Here is a 20,959-nt window from a genome sequence, read left to right as displayed (position 1 = left end):
AATCATCAAAGCCTTTCATTTAAAATTGTACAAAAAAAATTTCTACAAGTATGTGTAAAGCTTAAAATGGCCAATGTACATTAAACTAAATAGATTAACTTACAAAGGTTCAGTAGCTTGGTCTGATATAAATGGAGCATTTCAAATCTTCCTCCCTGCTTAGTAAAAAAGAACTGTGGGCAGATAGTTTGCTATTTAAGAATACTGTTGCTCAACGCAAAGTTAAAAGAGTTTGAGGATTTCAGTAGGCTACCAACATTTTGTGTGTGTGTGTGTATGTGTAAATGGTAGAGATTGCATCCTCAGTACTAAAAAGAAGAGGAATCATATAATTCTAAATAGGTTTTTTATTTTTTGTTTTATTTATGAAATTTTTTTATTTCATTAAGATACTGCCAAAACACATTCCTTATGTATTACAGCAACATGGCTTTTAAACAAATGGGCGCAGGTTCTACTCTGGCCTGCCCGCAGTCCAGAACTGTCACCCACTGGAAATATTTGGCCTACTGTTAGCTGACAAAGCATTCATGAGCTGCAGAGCAGCTGAAATCTAAAATCAAGTTATCAAACTACAGCATTGGTCTTCTCAGTTCCCAAAAGCTTGTAGAGTGCTGTTAAAAGAAAACCATGATGCAACATATGGGAAGCATGCTCCTGTTCTCACATTAAAAAAAAAATACAATATATAGGGGTAAAGATTTACATACCTCGTCCATCTCCTATACCATTTTTGATTACACTATATATATTGTAATCTAAATGCGTATTTTTAAAATGGTTTTTAATGGTCTTTTACGTTGGTTTTTTTGTCACTTTCAACATTTCATGTTATTTTTGTACTTCAAAAATAAAACATTACAAATAAACACATTACAAATAAATATTTATGTTTAATAGTTGATGTTCTTATTGAACATGAACAAAGTTTCAAATAATGAAGTCACTGTATATATAAGTAATCCCTGTGGGTCAAAAATGGCTTCTGATACTTCAGACAGATTCTTTGCTCTAGCACTGTACGTTGTCACTGAGAATGGATATCCCCAATATGGTCATCACAGGCATACAGCTCTGGTTGTGAGCTTATAAGTCCTGCCCACCTGCTGTTTGTGAAGTGACTTTGACTTATAAATCTATTCTCAAGCATAATAGTTCACATGTAGCTGTGTTTAAAGGCCTTGGTTAAAGAGAGTGAACATGTTGAGACAGCGTGAATTACTTTTACACTAATTACATACAGTATTTCGAAATAATAGTATTAACAATAATACTGATTTTATTAATATAGTAATGAAGGTGAAGGTGGTGATAGTGACAATGATATTGGTGGATTTACCAACAAGTGCAGTTCCTGTAATGACCATATGAGGGTTTTCTCTAAAAGTCAATGAAACTCTAGTATTTTATCAGTCTTAGCTTTAACTGATAGATGTCTGTCTGCATTGCACCATGCAGTTTTCGGGTACATTTTAATAAGGAAGATTGCTAGCTTACTACCTTACATTTAATTCCGTCAATTCAGGCCACACAAATCAAATCTAAACTATTACGTACCCATCTTTTACGTGCAGTCTATAACCTCTGTATGTTGCTAAAATCATAAAGAAATGTAATTTTGGTTTGTGGCCTATGAACTCGGAATGAGTTTGACACTCCTGCCTCGTTGGATCGTACACTATTGGTTCATTTTCCCATCGAAAGCAATATTTCTGACAGCACCTGAAGGCGGCACTAGGCCTGTATTCTCTCTACTTCCTGTAAGGGAAGCTCAGTCAGCTGTCACAATTTGAGGCGAGAAGAGAGGGACCACAGCGGAGGAGAAACACACAACAGCAGCTAAAATGTCTAGTTTTTTCAACAAGTTGAGCGGGTACACGTTGGTTCAGCTCAACGAAATTCTTGAGGACGACGAGAAGCTCACAAAAATGGTACAGGAGATGGACGAGGTATGTAAATCTTTTGTAGTCCAGTGTTAGCTACTGACTCCCCTTTCTCGGCCACTGTGTCTGTGTTTTTTTCCCTCAAGCCTTTGTTGTGCTTTCCCAACACTCGCTGGGTTCAGTTACTGGAAATGGCTGTTTCTGGTCGCGGTGAGGATTTAATGTTAAACGTGTGTTGTCAAGCGAACTTACACGTCTCGTAGCCCAAAACAGGGTTAACAACGGGCCGGAGCATTGTCTTAAGTTTTAACGCTACGGAGTTCCAAGGTTTCGACATAGCTTCTCCACAAACCTTTCGTTTCCCAGATAACAAAGCCTGTCAATCTTTTGTAGTAATCACATGCAAGAGTACGACTTAATCGTTACATTTTGGCTCATATATTGACTGCCTGGCTCTGCTCCAGCAGCACAAGGACTCAGCAGTTTCTTTTCACGGTGTCATAAGTCTGTCTTTCTGATAAGCCCCACTTCTCCCCCCCATACGCACAACGATTACAGCCATGCTGCCCAGAATGGTTAAAGCGCAGACAGATATTTGGCATATTAAGACGAAAGGCTAAAAGATTAGCATTTTATACAGGATTTGCCCTTTTGATTATTTCCCTTGCGGCTGCTGCTTCTCTTTCTAAAACCGTCTCTTCCACTGAGGGTTTTAATCTTCCCTTATGTTCTCCTGCTGAATCAGCCCCGCCACCAGGGGCGTTTCCAGGATATTTCAATAGGGGAGCATTGGGGAAAAAATGACCCCAAAACAAGACTCCCCCACCACCACTCCCTCTCCAGGAAGGATGGATAATCAGATTAAAATTTTAAAAAGCGTAGAAAGCAAGTCTAGGTAACATTATTTATGGTTTCTTATGTAAAAGCCACAATCCTACTTAAGTAATGCAAACAAAATTGGCATTAAATATACTTAAAATAGTTAAAGTCAAATTGGTCACCCTTCTTATTCATATACATTTTATTACAAGATCATAATTATTTATTAATTATTGTGAATATGAGTTTAATTTTGGCACTGAATATAATTTTAATTGTACTCAATTGTACTCCTGAGTAGCCAATACAGTGTATTATATAAGTAGATTAACTGTACCCCTGCCCACCACAGCTGCTGGAACGTTTCCCTACCAAGTGCTAAATCCAGAGGAAACACTTCACACCTCTGCTTTTCACCCAACAGCTTGGACCTGACTGTTTATCACAAACATTAAATGCATATTGTCAGGACTTGGGAATTTCTTGTCTGTTGTCATGACGCTGAGGTGTTGTCTAATTTTAGCTTAGTTTTTTTTTGCGCAATAATGACTCGCTGCCTGAGAGGTGATGAAAAGCCTCTATTCACAGAGCTGAGAAACTCGAGCACAAGCTTCTGTATATCAACATAATGACAGTTTCAGCTCGACTACAAGACGCAAGACTACAGGCCTTTGGCATTTGGATGAATGCTGAGCTGTGAGTTGGTCTTTTGTGTTGTCGCTCCTGTTTTTCATCCACACCCTGTCTGATTGTCTCTATGGTTTCGTTTTCCCAAGTCCCATAGGTTACAGAGAGGGAGGAACAGGAATGACACTGCAGCTGTTGACTTGTGTTAGTCATAAGATTGCAAGAGATATTTAAGAGAATGGGACACTTAAAAACATGCCTGAACCACACTTGAAACTGTCTGGGAAGTTTTTTGCTCACAGTACAGTGGATAAGAACAAAGGCAGTAAGTGTCATAAGGCACTGAATGAAACATGAGAGTGCTGAGAGGCACTGTACGCTTTTCTGTAAGCAACAATCTTCTTGTTCTGTAAAAAACACACTGGCTGTGTTGGCATTTGAATAATGCAAATAGCCCTTTTGTGAATTTGTTTAGTTTCAGTGCGTCCTGTTTTTGAACGACTAAGAATTGCAGATACGCTTCACTAGGCTGCTAGGATGTTGATTACCCAGTTGTTGTTTTTTTGATAATTCTCACTGATGTTTCAGCATATTTAGACTTTCTATTATGCTGTCCATTGTGTAAACCAGGAAGTATCACTTCAAGGTCTGTGTGGTTGTGGGTGTAATCAGACATTGATTTGCTTTCTTAATGACACAAATTATACCAATACCAATCCTGTTGATGGTGTTGGCGAAGAGCCAGCTTTCCATTATGCTGTCTGTTTTGAATTAAGATTAATGTGGCTTATCTTTTAAGACCTTCACTAATCCAGGAATTGTGCTGGTGAAGGTTGTAGTCTGTTATTTGGAGGTGTAATCAAACATTTTCAAGTTTTGATGCCAGTAACATGTCATGGTGTCAGTGAAGACCTAGCAGCTAACTTATGTAGCACGAGCATCCGTCAAACCTGGAATATCAGAAATTGGTGGGATACAAGGCTATTCTAAAGTAATTAACCATACAATGTAAGGTATTCTCTCCATTACAAGTCAAGGCATTTTATTTATAAGTACGTTTAAAAGAAATGCTGACCAAAGAGCCAAAGCTATCTTAAGAATGTATAAAAAGCCCATCTGACAATAATAAATGGACAATTACTCCTTAATTATTGTTTTCAGTGTGCAGACAGAGAATATTTTCTTAAGGTTTTTCTATGTTCATTTTGGAGAAAAACATCTCACACTACATCATGTGTTGTTTTACCTAAAACATGAAAAATCCATGCCATCTGTATTTACAAATATTATTCAACAATTAGAACACAGCTTATTATAAACTAGTCTTTGCATTCCAAAGCAGTGGCAGGAAACCTCGCGTGTGTGGGACGTGCAGTTTTCCCAGGCTCACTAAAATGGCAGCTCAGGTGGTTGTATAACCTTATGTTCCTCCCAACCTCACCTTTACTCTGTTAGTTCACAGTAAAAGGATTCTAGTTTGTTTATTTTGAGATTATTTGGTTACATTGCAGGTGGACTGTGCCTATGTGTCAAGGTCCCCCCCCCCCCCGACCCTCTGTCTGACCTCTACTTCTCCTGTTGAGCACCATATGTAGTCAAATTTAACCCAAACTGTATCTAAGGGTTAAGAATTAAGCACTTCTATAAAACATTTCCTGATGGGCTTTTTAAATGCTTATTTTACTGTCCATTTTGAAGCCAGCTAAGATAAAGATGTTTGTTTTTTTTTTATTATTTTGAGACCTTCAGTAAACAGGAAAGTGTCTTGCTCAAGGTTTGTTTAGTTGGGGAGTGTACATAATCATTCTTATTTTATTTTTTTTTGTAATGATGACAAAGGAAAGCCGGGGCTCATCCTTTTGATCATGTTGTTGAAGAGCAAGGAAAACAGTGCTAGGTTAGCTAGCTCAGTAACAGTAACGAGAGAATTAAGACTTTGGTACTACTACTTTGACTTGTAGCATCTGATATTGACCATGCAATGTCAGGTGCATGGTCAATATCATGCACCTGACATTGCAAATCTAGTGTTGGGACAAATCTAGTGTCCCAACACTAGATTTGCTAGTTTGCTACATATCTTTGATGAGAATCTCCTTCAGTAAAACCTTTCACTTTATCTCAAAACAACAAGAAAGGACTGAGGCGTTGGAATAGCATCTTAAATGCAGGATGCATCTTCCACACTAGTGTTTGGATCTACAGTACTTGTTATCGACCATATAATTCCCCTTTTTGTGCCAGCAACCTAAGAATCCTGATTACTAGAAATAACTGAACAGTTGAGTCTTTAGACTTTTATACCAAATCAGTTTTGCTGTGTCTAAACGTTCAGACAGTGTGATGTTGTTTCAAGAGTCCATGCAGAACTGTACTGGACTGCATTTGCACTACAGTGTCATTTCTACGTTGTACACAATTGTTCCTCTTCTCTAAGTGGAATCCTTCTGACCCATGGTTCGAAAGAGCCTGAACTCTTCACCTTTCCACTTGAGAACTCTGCAGCCAGTCTGCAGTTTCAGACTTCATAATTTTATTTCTCACTTCCATAACCGATGCAAGATGTGATTCTAGTTTGTTTTGTTTTTTTTTTCATGTTTTTGTGAGTGCTGCGTTACAGTGACCTGAATTCAGTTGTGGTTATTTCAGCATCTCTCCAAAGTTCAGGTCTGTGGTCCATCCAGGCAAGCGCTTGACCTACATTCGTTGTCATTATTTCAGGAGGGTGGGCTGCGATGTAGAGCATTTCCGCAAGTAAACAATAATATGGTTTTGCTCTGACAGAACAAGCCTGCAGTTATAGATGCTATTTTAAAGCTCTGCATCACTAGTGGGGCCGTAATGAATGAGCAAATCAGATCTTCCAGTAGTAAGACCAGTCACCTGGAGATGTGACGGTGCAAATTGTAGTTATAGTAGACTTGTTTAGCTGCTTTTACTGCATAAAATGTTGCCTCCCCTCATTCAGTCCAACCACTGACTACTTTTAGAAACTATTCCATAAGCCTGGCCTGCGCTGTGGAGTATTTTTAGAGTTTTCCTGTGTTCTCGCCCAGTCCTAGTTGAGTTTGTACATAGAACATGTTGGATGTGTGAAATGAGTCATCAGAGAAGGCACAAGAGATTTTTTTTTTTCTTCTTTAATCCCCCGCTGTTCCAACTGTAACATGTTGTTTATCCCATTTGTCTCCATTGTTTCAGTTCATATTTGTGTTGATGTAATACTCCACCAATTATTCAACAACTCGTCATTTAAAAACAGTCGTGGATGGAGTTTTCCACAGTGAAAAAAAAGATGACATTGTATCATCATCTCTCTCTCTCATATATGCATGTATGCATATGATATTAACATTGAATCATAAGTTGCTGCATTGTGAGTCAAGTCACTCTGTAATAATACACATCACTCCAAACATCAGCACGGTACAAATTGCTTCTGTTCCGCCAGCATTTTTGTCTCACGTCTTTGTTTTGGTCCTCTAGCTAAGACTGCACAAGTAGTAGATGTTTTTTTTTTTTTTTTTTTTTTTGGAGTATTACCAACAGTCATATGAGCTCATTCACGGATTTTTCCAGGTAGAGAAGCTTATATAGTCATTGCTTCCTGCCCACTGTGCATGTTGTGGTTAAAAGTGGGTACGGTAATAAATATATTCTGCAGTCTAATTTTCAATTATTCTGTTCTACTTTCCCACACTGAGCAGAATAGAGAGCAAAAAGCATTTTGACTTGCTTGTGTTTTATTCTAGGGTCGTTGGCAACACTGTTACACTTTCAGTCATTTAAAAGCCTGATTTTTGTCTCTTAATTTCTTTAAGATTTCTTGTATCAAGTGTTTTCAGAATTACGACGATCTGTTGAGCAACAATGTAAAAAAACAAAATGTGCACCTATGTGTGGGAACATTTATGTAAGATACTAATAAAACAAAACCTTTGCAAATTGCCACTCATATAAAAGTCCTAGCTGTTCTTTGTTACATTTGTACAGAAGAGAAAGCCTTTGGTCTTGCAGCCAAACATATTTGAAGATGTCACTTAAGATTCTTCAGAATTGTTACAGGTATTTTTTTTTTCTGCACTTTTTTAATTTTATTTCATAGACTGAAAATTTAAAGACTGAAACATTTTTGGCATGATATTTGAAAACAAAACTGTTGTTAGTTGTATTATTAATTGTATTAGCATTGATATGACAGTATATTCTGATAAAATTGTCAAGTGTGTGCACTAACATTAATGTGGAAAAAAAGGAAATCCTTCATATCTTGGATTTAGAATTACAAATGGAATCGTTTCTTTCCTATCTAAATTATCTTCTTGTCATTTTGTAAAATTTTGCACTATTATTAAAAAACAACTGGTTTGATTGTAGGTGTACACAGGACTGTGCAAAGGTCTGAGCCACCTCTTGTTTCTTTATGTTTTTCTTGCAGGGTATTTTTCTTTGGACTGCTTTTGCACTCATTTTCAGTCCAGTCCTTGAGCATTTTCAAAAAAACATTTTGTTGAGCTACTTATCACACACCAAAACATTTTAACTCGTCTGCACACAACGGATAACTTGGCAAAGAACACATTTTAAATTTAATCTTCATGCACTTCATTACAAGCAGCCTCCCACAAAAACACAACTGTATTTTTCAGACCATAAGGTGGATTATGAGCGCACTGTCAATTTTTGAGAAAATTTAAGGATTTTAAGTGCACCTTATAGTCTGAAAAATATGGTATAATTTATTCCCATTTCTTTAGCTTAATCTTTGAAAAATGCTAAATATAACACAGTTTAACAGGCATAAAATAGTAATTATTTCCCAGCAAGGTGATTCTGTGCCTGGTTCTGCTGGAGGTTTCTTCCTGTTAAAAGGGAATTCTTCTTTCCCACTGTCACCAAAGTGCTTGCTCATAGGGCGTCATATGATATATGTTGGATTTTTCTCTGTATGCATGTCTTACAACATAAAGTGCCTTGAGGCGACTGTTGTTGTGATTTGGCACTTTATAAATAAAATTGAATTTAATTCCTAAATAGCTATTAATTAAAAGAAAAAAAAAATCAGGTGAACAGTATTGCCAGAAATGGGGAGGTAAGCCCTGAGAGATGCATCTGGCCCTTCAACTGATCCATCTACTCTGCCCTGAAGTCTCATTAGAAATGGTCTCAGTGGAAGGGTAGCTCTCAAGAAACTACTCTTAATTGTAAATCCAAATAAATTTTTTTTTTTTTTTTAGATATAACAGTCAATGTCTACAGCTAACTGTCATGCTCTGTCTTTGTTTGGGCTGCAATTCAGCCAGTGGTGTTGGGATCGTCTCAAAACTAATAGAATTTCGAGCACAGAAAAATCTAAGAATTCGAGTCACTGTGTAAAAGAATCTGAAAAGTGTCTGGGAACATGTACAAACACAACAATGCAATAAACGCATACCTGGATAGAAGACCACACAATAGAACACTACCAGTCTTCAGCAATAAATTGCTGCTCTGGTTTCTCCTTTTTCTACTGCAGTAAAAACATACCTGAATCGAAAAAAGCCCCAAATGGAAAAACAGCCAGCCAACGTTCAACGAATGCCTTTGGAATATCCACCAAGGAGCCCAGGGAATTATTTCTGAAGAATAGAAATGAGGAGAATTTCTATTATATTGGAATTGTACAAACTCTGTTTCTGTCTTACATACTGTATATCCATGCAAGCTGGCACGTATCAATAAATCTCTGCACCCGTTCCCCATTTTCCAAGCAAAATATAAAGAAATGAGGCTGCCTCAAGACTTTTGCACAGTTCCGTAGTCAGTGCTTAATGTAATGCAAGTGAGTCATCAGGAAACAGGTGTTTACACACCTGAATGGAATGGAGCCCAGAACATGATTTGACCTGCAGGTTTCCTGCCATGACAAATCAGTCGTGTCCTCACGTCAGGCTCATTGTTTGCTAATAAAGTGTACCAGTTAGGAAGGTCCGTGCTTCCTCTCTTTATATTGTTTTTGTTGTCTGCTGCTCTACTCGAAACTTTAAAGAGTTTAAATTTGACCAATTCTGAAGTGCAAAGTAAAATTATTTCTAAATTATATAACCGCATCCGGCGGTGTAAAAACGACAGCGCTCTGTATATTAAAGTGAAGTGTGAAAAGGAGGGTAATTTGACAATTACTGAGAAGTGTTGGGCTCACGCATGCAAGATACAGTGGGCTACCACTGGGTCTAATGTTTGGCGTGAATTTTGCTGGAAAAGCATTATGAGATTTTTCATTACCCCTGCTCAACAAAGATATCGAGGAATTGGTGATAAATGTTGGAGATGTGGGGGAGATGGAGCTAACCATTTCCACATCTTTTGGGACTGTAAAGATATTTGCCAGTATTGGTCTCTAATTTTTGTTTGTTTGTTTGTTGTTGTTTTTTTTTGGGGGGGGGGGGGGGTGTTTTTGTTTTTTTTTTTCTTCTTTTCTTTTCTCCTTTTTCTGTCTTCTTTATTTTTCAATTATAAGTTAAAATGTGACAGCAAAGAAAATGTAAAAAGGCAAACTACTGTTATGTTCAACAGCTGTCCCAATAAAAGAGATAATAATAAATTTGACCAATTATGATATTTTTCTTTTTAGATGGAAAATATCCAAAATGACAAACGATAGCTTTGAGCAAGGCCTTTCAGGACTTTCTTTTTTGTTTATATAGATTGTTTTTCATGTATCTTGCTGCTTGGTTAAAGACGTTTAAAAATACTGAATATTTGGTGTGGATCAAGGCAGATGAAGTTTGGGTTTTCATGGCCAGAATTTGTCTTTCTAAACATGTGCAGATGTTTGTAGGAGATTCCTCTAACCAAACATTTTAATTATTGATGATTATATCAGTGATCAGTGTTGAAAAAGGACATTTTCTCAAGACAGATACTAATAACACTTATTTCTTGTTTTGTAGATCCAAGAAGTCCAGCAGAACAAGGAGAGGACACTGGGCAACAACCGAACCCTGGCAGAGCAAAACCTTGCCCTGCAGCCCAGACTGGAGCACAAGAAAGAGCAGCTCATCAAGCGCTACAGCAGTCTGCAAGAGGGCTTTGAATCCTATCAACTCCGCAAGTCCACCTTAGGTACGGCAGCAGCAGTGTGGAGAGAGAGTTTTAGAGGCATTTTTTATTGAACGGTTTGTCTTGAATTTTTAACGTCCAAAGGAAATTTGAACACTGTTATCCGTGAAGTCACTGAGAAGTGATACTTGCAGAAATGCTCAAGGGAATAGCCTGAAACGGAAAAGGCACACACACACAGGGTGTGTTGCTAATCGCAGCTGTGCTTTTTAAACTCCTTGTTGCATTATTGTAGTACACTGTGGGGAAAACAAGTTTACTCTCACATATTAACATCCTAACAGTAAGTACATTTAAATATCTGTGCACAAGGCCTTCACATCATTTCTGAACAGAGTGAACATTTCTGTTTGCATTTAGAAACGGAAGCAAGTCATGCCTGAGCTACTCTGTCTCAGACTGCAAATGATAAACAGGGGACCTTATTTAATCTTTTTAATATATTTTGTTCTATTCATGATTAGTAGTGAAATCAGTTATTTTTATTTCCTTCACATTTTTTAACATTTGAGTTAAAAAAAAATTGAAGTGGTCATAGTGCCAGTGGTCAACGTCCCCATCACCCTTCTCTAAGCTTTGATGACGGAGGTGAGGAATGGATCACTTTTCTTTTTTAAAACCCTAATTGGCGAATGAGGAGATGGTTTTGGTTACTTACTGATCTAGTGGTGGAAATGCTTAGTTAATCTTACTTTGTTTTTACCCGTGTAAGTGCCAAAGTTCTCTCTAAGTTTCTGCTTTGTTTTGTTGTGTGTTTTTTTTTTTTGTTTTTTTTTTGTTTGTTTTTTTAAATCAGTCTTCCTATTTACGTGAGACTTAAGTAACCAGTCACAACACAACTGTCATTTCATAGTCACTGTTGATTATGAAAATGTCTGGGGTATTTTTAAGACCTGTTTAGGATTGTTTTAGGGTTTATTATTATTTCAGTGTCCTGACGTGATTCTATCTGTGATCCAGTCAAAAACAGCTTCTGTTATAGTTTTTACACTACCTGTTTGATGTAATCAACATATCATTATGGGTGTGCTGCAGAACACACAGTATGGTCATAATTGGTGAGGAAACCCTAAGAAACTAAAGGTGATAGCAGTTTCCTGTTGCTAGGAAGGTGATGTGGTACATAGCCTTTGTTCCTCATTGTTTCTTCTGTTTGTGTACATGAACACACACTCAAGAGACCTGTTTGACCAGTTGTCACATTTACTGTAGAAGGCCTCAGCAGCCTTGTTCCCAGAAGTGCTGTTCAACATGTAACTGCAGCTCAGGTTGAGAAACTCATGAAAGTGTTACAGGCTTGTAGCGTCCCTCACCGGCATACCTTCACAGCACTTCAGCATGTGAAGAAGACGGCGTGACGATGTTTGTGACCTTGGTGACGCAACGGTTGCTAAGCAGCTCACTCAGAATAGAATGCAAGTCATTTATTCCGCTTGTGCTCTGATAAAAGTTTGACTTTGGCTCCGTCTCTGCTGGAAAGACAGGCTCTCACAGCTTTCAAAGGTTGTCACAGTCAACGGGAGATTTCTGTGTTGTGAAAATGAAGTTCCGTTAAATAAATTTTAGTTCTCAAGAATCTTTTTCCTTGTTACCGTGTTATCGGCGTCAAATATTTTAAGCTCTCTTCTTGGTGCTTGGACTGATATTATACCAATCCAGTGTGTTTTTGTGACCTTGTGATTTTGTTTGCCAGCATGAAGTGGCTTTTGTCAGATGTAGGTTACCCAGTGTCCCCCACCCCCACCTGCCATGTAGTAGTTGTCCTAGATGTGGATTTACTGGAGAGTAGCTGGGGAGGGACAGCGATGCTCAGAGCTGAGAGAAACAGTCATTTGACCCAGATGGGAGATTAGACGTACAGTAGCTTGTTGTGCGCTCGTTTGCATATTGTCAAACACCAGCTCTCCCTCATGTCCTCTCTTTTTCTCCAGAAATTATATGGCCTCTGCTTTACCCTTTACTGTCCAGTAGGCACTCCCCCTCTTTTCTATCACCACTATCCACTGCCTTTGAGGACGCCAGCCCTCAGTGGAGCATTGTGCTGCCAGGCAAGCTGCTATAAAACAGCCACAGTGGGTGGGAGGGAGTGTGGAAGTTGGAAGGATGAGAGAGAGAGAGAGAGAGAGGCAGGCAGGCAGGCCAACAACTCCCCCTTTTCACATATTCACAGCAGAAGTTGATGTGGATTCATTTACTAAATGGCCGTCCCATGATCTCTAGGCCCAGACTGGTGTTGTGTTCACCCAATTCTCCACTGAGTCAGAGAATTGGAGCTTTGTGCGCTGATCTGCCTGAGAATCTGCCTTGTTATGGGAGCGAGGTGGAAACAATAAGAGATGGGAGTTCACCCCGGAAAAAGGCTTTGTGTCAAGCATGAAGCCCCAGCCAGGGAGTTTTTTGTTTTTTGGAATCTAAGGGCAGCATTTTGGATTTCCAGGAAAATCTGACCTCTAAACACGGGGCTTTCATAGGCTGAAATTAAATTCAAGAAAAATAAAGTTTTACGTTGTCTTATATTTCCTGAAAGTTTGCCGTAGGTAATAAAGGTAGAGATGGTCTGTTCTTCACAAAGTCAGTGGAAATGATGAATTTTGTAAGTCTGTTTCCATGATTGTCCATTATCATTGTAGTGGCCTAAAAGAATAAGAAGGGATCTTCTATCAGCAACTTAATGGTGGGATCAAAAGTCTCCAGCATTTGGCACATATGATGCAGATGATGATCATAAAAAAGTGCAAAGAAAGTGAGCGCTCAGTTTCTTTCTCACATCCCGCATAAAGAGAAAGCAATATAGGCTATAGTGGTTAACCTTGACCTGTTTAGCGACAAGTGATTTAACTTATAGTAATTGTTGAACATGGGTGGAAAGAAATATCTGAAACAAGATACATACACTAAGAATGTTTTTGTCTTAGTCTTAACAGAATAAACTTAAACTCAGCGTAGAAGGCTGTTTTATGACCTTGTCACACTTTAGCATCACGTGTGGTAAAGACGAGCATCAAATACTGTCCATTATTTAAGGTTTTTGTACTCAAAGGGTTAAAGTTGTTCACAGATTGTGTTATTTCTTGATGAGATGACAAGCAGCCAGGCTGCAGCTTTTATCTAAAGTTGATCATTAACTAAAACCGTCATGTTGCTCGTGTGTGTGTGTGTGTGTGTGTGTGTGTGTGTGTGTGTGTGTGTGTGTGTGTGTGTGCTCTTGTGTACTCTGTCAAGCTAAATCTCATTGTGCTAGTATTCAAGTCCTCAGCTAGTGTGTTAAATGTGATCTGATCACAACAAGGACAACATGTGTTGGTACATTTCGGCGTTAGTGTTTAAAAGGGTTAGACAGTAGTTCAGGTAACTACAATCACCCACTGTGTAATTATCAAGACTATTAACAAGGTGTGTCTGAAAAAGCCTTCACTATCTGTCATGTTTTCCACACAACCTTTGGATTCGTTTAATGAAGCTTCTTTATCCCAGCGTTCGCCCATACTGATTAAAAAGGTTACCACTAACTTCTTTCGTTTTCCGTTTCCCTTAATAAAAGACCCAACATTCGGAACTAATACACCAGAAAAGCTGCATGAGACTTTGACTGTGGCCTTGGAACACAACTTGGCGTGCTTAGTCTCATGTGGGAGGAAGCACACGCTCAGACAGCTGGGAAATCTTAGAGTGGTGCTGCCAGGGAAAGTGGGACCAGACTGAGATGAGGGGGTAGGATTAGGTGCTTTAGCAATTCCTTTTGGGGAACCCAAGCTTGTTGTTATAATAATGATAATATATGTAATAATATATGTAATGTAATATATTAATGAAGGGACACTCGGATTGTCTTTAAAATGTCTTGGACTTTTCAAGCGATGGCAGCGTTTTTGAAGCTCTACAGCTAGTCTGTCTCTGCCTTAGATACAGTCAGAATGTAACCAATCAGAACAAAGAACGCCTGCTGTTCAGTACCACCAATGAGCCAACCTGTACTGGATTTTTCTCTTGAAATCAAGCTTCCTTAGACCAGTAGATGGAGTCTGTTCCAGCTGTCAAGGGGCAGCATGTTAATGTTTGCACTTTTGAGCTACAGGTAGCTTTCTAGCATGGATGTTTACCAGTGTTGCTCTATATCAGCTCGAAATCTTGATTTATTTGTCCAGAAGAGCTCATCAGGTTAGACTGGACTGTGTGTAGATGGAGAGTAGTTTGGTGTTCTTGGTCTCACCGTCAGGATGCAGTCCCAGCTCCAGCTGGTGTAGACTTTCATCCCTGCATAGAAACACAAACAAAACTGTGCTCCTCCTTGGAGACACCAGGGCAGTTTCAGTTGACTCAGTTGAGCTTTGCAAGTTCACCGCAAACAGACGTGCTCTGACGGTTTGGAAGTGGCAGTCTCCGGACACTGACTGGCAGCATTCACACGTCCCGCCTCAGCTTTGTGTAACAGGCTCATTGAAACCTTTTAATGCCAGAACATTCATGTTTAAAGCGATGTCTTTTTATGAGCTCCTTGGTTTGAGAATACATTTGTGTTCCTTTGAGCAGTGTGTAAACACTACGTAATCATCCCGTGACTCAAATGCCTGAAGGATTGTGAACAGCTCTACTACTTCACTTACATCAGAGAGCTCACAAGAGATGAAAGAATTATGGGTTTGACTTGCTACCTGTATTTGCTTTCTTACATTGTGGAAAACAATTCCGGTTATACAACAAGCACGGTTAACTCTGACTGACTGCTGCCAACAGCGACCGCGCCTCCTCCCAGTTCAGGCCCAGCACAGTAATCTTTGTCGTTCCTCTGTCTTCCTCTTCAACAGACCACAAGTCAGGAAACACCTCTCTGGATATTCTGCTGGCCCTGCTTCAGGCAGAAGGAGCCAAAATAGAGGAGGAAACAGAGGTAAGCATTCTTCAGCTGTCACCACGGATGACTTCATGTATCCTCGGTCAGTAATTCTTATACCTGCTGCTCTAGTTGATGGTGTGTTCTCCTACAGAGGCTTCATTGTTCATATCTAAGATCCCTGTTGGAGAGTATGTGGGCAGCAGAATAGCTGACATAGAGGTGACTGCTACCTGTCCCGTCAGTGTTTTAAGGTGTTCTTCATCAGATTATACACAGTCATGTAAGAACTGTGCTTATCATTAAAAATATTCCAACATGTGGTTTTCTCATTTATTTTTGAACTTTACAGAAACTCCTAACATGAACCAGTACCACACAACCCTAAATAGGCCTTAACATGTCACAAAAATACAAAACAAAACAGGAGTGCTACAGCTAATAAGAAATCTAAACTCACAAAGGAACAGTAAAATATAGACTGAACAATACAGTGTGGTGTAAATCGCATTCTGCAGTAGCTCGCTACGAGTTGTTCTCAGTTGACATTTTAATAACAGTGGTGAAGTTCCCAAACATGAGCTTGTTTCTAATGAGCTACTCTGAGCTATTCTTTGTCAGTACAAACTTCCTCCTACATTCCAGGCACTTCCCACACTGGATTTATTTGCCATATTCTCCAAATCAATCAAATTGCTTAAGTATAAATTTGTCAGGGACATGCAATCGGTTTCACAGCTTGAATAACTGTAAATCTGGGCAGCCTAAAACAAAACAAAACTTCCTCTACAACTTCCTCTACAAAAACATTTGTGGTAATCAAGGTCGTGATAGTGATTTTTGGTATGAACAGTCATGGCCTAATTACGCAGGAGTTAAATCTCAGATTTGTGCAGCTGAACTTCTTTTTAAGAGCGTGTGATCACAGATCATATTTGAATGTGACATTTCTTCTGCTAGTCTCTGCACTGACTGGCTGCTTAAAATCAGCTGCTGTGCAAGTCTTTTACCCTTTATGCTCCCAAGAGCACGCACCTGAAGTTCTTTGGTTGCAAGTATTGTTAAAAATAATGATACTTGGATGGCAGCATCACATTTCACAAATGTTGATAGAGTAAAGTATATCACTGTATGGCGTCAGGTCCTGACAGCATTTTTAAAGTGTCCCAGTTTATTTGGAAACAAGGATGTGCGTCGGCTGTTTTTCCTGGTATGATAAAAACATTAGAATACAAACTACTCGTAAACTGGTATGGTTGCCAGTGTTTATACTCAGTACTCTAAGTGTAGCAGACGTTGTTTTACTTGGTGTTTCTAAAAGGTTTGCGTCTTCTAGCATCAAACACAGAGCTACATTATATCAAACCCACTGATCGATGATTTAGCTCCATCTTCGATTCTTCAGTCAATAACTGTACGCTGACTGTTGTCAGTATAAAATATATACTGTAAATGTGGTAGATGTGGAAAAGATGAGACTCGTGCTTCTGTACGTGTCTGATAAATATCAGACTTCTTATATAAGCATGCAGTCCCTCACCTACATAGAGAGCAGGCAGCTGCCATTGATGAGTAGTGTTAATATAGTTTAGTAGTGTAGTGTTGAAGTGATATTTGAATTAGTTCGCTCAGTTTATGTGGGAAAATTGTCACTTTTTGTGACATTTTACCAAATGGAAGTGAGTGAGCAGAGAACCCACCATTAGATGAATCATTTTAAATGTTACATTCGTCAACAGTGAGTGATTCTCCCGCGTTGCTATTCCTATCAGTGTGACTCATGTCGACACTCTCTCTGTCTTATTAATTCAGCTTTAGTCATGTAGCAGCAGTTCACAAAACGCCATTATCTCAAGACACTTTTTTTTTAGCCAGGTAGAGACCCCACAGTATCAGGAATAGAGGATCCCTTATCAGCATGCACTTTGTGACAGTCGGGAAGAAGGAAGTCCCGTTCTGCTTTTAGAAACTTCGACCCACCAGAGCCCTAAAATTTGTGCAAATATTTTGTGCGTTTTTTAAAAAAATAAATAAATAAATTTTCAGACCCCTTTTCTTATTGCAGCCATTCACACTGACAGCGTAATTTCAGTGGAAACTTTTTCAGCATTTTTATTTATTTATTTTTGGATTAACCTTGTTTATTCTCTCTCTAACTCTGCTCCAAATCCCTTCTGTCCACAGAACATGGCTGATTCTTTACTGGATGGGGAGATGACTCTGGATTTGTTTATCGATGCCTACCAGAACAAGAGGAAGCTGGCCCACCTGAGACGGGTTAAAATCGAGAAGCTGCAGGAGATGGTGATGAAGGGCCAGCGGCTGCCCCAGCTGTCAGTCCCTCCCTCCGGCTCTCAGGAAATCTCCGGAGCTGCTTCTCTCCTCAGCGAGGCTGGCAGCAGCTCCTCTTCCCCCCTCGCTCAGCCCAGAAGGAAGCCACCGCCACCTCCATCCCAGCCAGCACCAATTCTAAGTCCACCTCCAACCGCTGAGCCACAGCCTCCCTTCTCGTACCCAGCATCTCAATACCCACCCATTCCTCCCCGAACAGGGCAACCCTTCCCCAACATCCCCTCTGGCTACCCCAACAGCTACCTCTCTCAGTACCCCCCTGCTTTGCCTCAGAGGGCCCCACCCCGGATGGCCCCACAGCCTGGATTCATCATGCAGTAAATTTAAAAAAGTTGTCACTACTGGAACTGGAACTGTGTTGTCTGCCTTCTTGGATTACGACCAAACACAACACAAGAAAGCAGACCTGCACCGGCTGGTCTGGTCGGCCGAAGCAGATCTCCAATAAACCTCTATGGATTCCCGCTCACATCTCATTCTCACCAACAATCCTCCAACAACAAAACGACGAGTTCGTCTTCGACTCTTGTCCAGCCTGAGCACCTTTAGGGGAAGCGCAGCAGGCTGTGGTGACAGCGTGAGTCTGCAGGCTGCTGAGCTGGGACTCCTCATTTATCAGCACTTTCTGTCTCCCAGCCATCTTCTCACCTTTCCTCAAACATGTTCCTCAACTTTTTATGATTTTTCAAAAAAAAAAAAAAAGGGTTCAATTAGTCATTTCCATCTGCAGAGCACTAATTTACTGATACCTTCAATGCAAGCAAGGAGAGACCCTAATTACTGTGCAGTGTAGATGAAAATAGTTCCCAGAATATTCAGGCAAAAACTGCATCTATGCTGTGACTTTTTTTTCTTTTCTAAATAGGAAACATTCATAAGGTACATAGAAATCTTTGAATTTCAGCATCTTCTTATGATAGCGTACTGAGTTATGTTAATAATAGCCAGGATAGACTGATTGACACGTGTAAAAGAATGGCTGACTGGTCCATCTCAGGGCACAAGTTTTTAAAGGGGTTGTTGAGGAAGGCGATGGGAGGCTGAGCTTGTAAGAAATAGAGAGCAAGTAGGCCGGCGTGGCCTCGCATAATGAAGGATTCGTGTATAGCCATACAGTACACTCAAGATGTGTGTTGTTGTTTGTTTTGTTTGTTTGTTTGTGGGTTCCTGTGCTACACTCCTCTTTTATGTCGTTAACACCCTCAGTTGGGGTTGGAAGTGATGCCAACAGTTCTTTGGATCTCATCAGTTTTCTGTCACACTGAGCACCAAAGACTTCCCACATCATTCTGTGTTAGTTTTTTATTTTATTTTTATTTTTTATGTAAACAGTAGGGTTATGTACCATCGTTCCTAACGTATCTGTTTGTGATATTGAGCTGAAACACTCTTCTTATGTACATGCAAGCCAGGTGTGCTGATGGGAGGCAGAGGTTAACCTGGTTTGGGAGAAACATTCTGGTGCAATTGTTTTGGAAAAAAAAAAATCAATTTTTTTTTCCCCCTCTCCTCCTGACTGCGGTCGCTGTGCACTGTTGAAGAGCCACGAGTGCCTACACTTGAAGTGACGTTGATGACGTCTTGCTGACTACTCCAAGTTTCTTTATGTTCACATAGAGAATCCCCACCTTACGCCCCAGCCTCAGATTAACATGAAAAATGAAAACAAAACAGGTTGAGCATTATCTCCTCCCTCTCCCGCTGACTCTCTGTTCCACGAGACAGTTTAGAAAGAAAAAAAAAAAAAGCCTGACTGTTTTTGCTTTCTCACCGGTAGCAGAAAGCCCATACTTATGTGCCAGAGAGACGGGACACTCCCCCAGGCTCTGTGCCAAGTGGTGCTTTTATTTCTGCTTCCAACGCCTGGAGGGATCTTACTGGTTTTTGTATTTAGTGTTTCCTTTTCTCTTTAATTGGTAAAATAACAGGGCTCGTCAATCACTTGTGTCATGTCTCATGTGGTTGAACTTCACATGTAAGCAAATGTCAGCAGGAAAAAGCAGAAGCTAAAGCATCAACGTCTCGATGAACCAGCATTTCTAACGACTAACAACTGATAATTCTTTCATGCATGGCCTTTGTTCTGTGTTCATTTTGAGGATTCCTATTTAATACTACCTTTTTTTTTTTTTCCTTTTTCTTTTTTTTTTTTTTTTTTTTTAGCTCTTGAGCTGCTTTTTGTGTTCGAACTGATCCTCTGCATCCATGGTTTTATATGTGATTGGTGATAATTTCAGTGTAATGTTGTAGGTATTTACTTATAATGAATGTTTAAGTGGAATTTAATGCTATTTTCAAGTTCAATAAATCTGTTCTTTTTGTATCCGTTTTTTGCAGGGCTTTCTTTGTAATCCACAGCTTCCTCAGAGTTTCACAGACCTGTTACTTTTTGACAATGAAATAAGACTGCCATCTAGTGTTCCATAGTTGTTATGCAATGAAAACGTCCTCTAATGTGGGCAACAGTGCCACAGTTCGCACAGTAATGTGCAAAAGTCTCGAACCACCCCTCGTTTCTTATATATTTTTTTCCAGGAAATTGCAAAGTAGGTGCAGCAATTTATCGAAAGGTGCAAACATAAATGGCACAAACAGTTTGTACAAATCTTCTTTGAACAGATGTACGTGATTGTTGAACCTGCCCTTTCTTCTTTTGTCCTCCATGCCTCTAGTTTTAGGCTAATAGCTCTTTGGGAATCACCTTGTTGCAGCAAAAATGCTATTTTATGTCTGTTGTCTATTGTGCATAGAAACAGCTTTGATCTATCCCTTGGTTGGTGCCTTTTTATGCTGGAATTCATGGGTCAATGTTAAGTAGCTTAGCAAACAAAACAAAACAAAAAAAACATTCCTGTAAAATTAGTCAGATACAAAGACTCAACTGAAAAGCGGCTAGTGTCCAAAGAAAAACTTTGAAATTGTGATAGATTTCTATACAATCTGCTGTATTTATTTTTAGTACAGTGAGTAAATTACTCACAGTGCAGGCTGGGAAAAGCAGTTCTGAATATAATTCTGTTTTGTTTTGTATGGCAGTGTGAATTAGATTAAGATACAGAAATCCAGAGTTTAGTTGTTTTTCCCCCAGCTCATGTATTTGTAGAGTATAACTGTTGAGCCACCCCTCATTTCTTTATGCCTTCCTTAAAAGAATTACAAAGAAGTCTAACTCCTTTAAAGTGCTCTTGAGCAATAAGCCTCCAGGCTTTGTCAGTCTTTAAAATTCAACTCTACATTTATTTGATATAAACATATGTCCATGCAGAGTGGTTGTCCACTACAATATGATTAGGTTAAATAGGCTACTACATCATAAATGTTGTGTATTAATAAGAGGTGTTTTTGA

General features: G+C 39.4%; 1 protein-coding gene across 1 annotated transcript; it reads left to right on the top strand.

The window, feature by feature from the left end:
* Positions 1-1,741: 1,741 nt before the first annotated feature.
* vps37ba (VPS37B subunit of ESCRT-I a) lies at positions 1,742-19,936 on the top strand. Its single transcript, XM_082554178.1, has 4 exons — positions 1,742-1,949; positions 10,262-10,433; positions 15,236-15,318; positions 17,446-19,936. Exons 1-4 carry the CDS (start codon positions 1,845-1,847, stop codon positions 17,932-17,934), a joined length of 849 nt encoding a protein of 282 aa, XP_082410304.1. The 5' UTR covers positions 1,742-1,844; the 3' UTR covers positions 17,935-19,936.
* The last annotated feature ends 1,023 nt before the right edge of the window (positions 19,937-20,959 follow it).

The sequence above is a fragment of the Aulonocara stuartgranti genome, assembly GCF_965226115.1.
Source record: "Aulonocara stuartgranti genome assembly, chromosome: 12".
NCBI lineage: Eukaryota > Metazoa > Chordata > Actinopteri > Cichliformes > Cichlidae > Aulonocara > Aulonocara stuartgranti.
Note: the sequence above shows the minus strand (reverse complement) of the source record. Positions and strands in the feature narration are given on the sequence as shown.

What these genes read in the sequence shown, in the direction of transcription:
- vps37ba (XM_082554178.1), top strand. Translation starts at nt 1,845, where the DNA reads ATGTCTAGTTTTTTCAACAAGTTGAGCGGGTACACGTTGGTTCAGCTC. An exon ending in TGGTACAGGAGATGGACGAG is followed by an intron (nt 1,950 to 10,261) that starts GTATGTAAATCT and finishes CTTGTTTTGTAG; the next exon opens with ATCCAAGAAGTCCAGCAGAA. An exon ending in AAATAGAGGAGGAAACAGAG is followed by an intron (nt 15,319 to 17,445) that starts GTAAGCATTCTT and finishes TTCTGTCCACAG; the next exon opens with AACATGGCTGATTCTTTACT.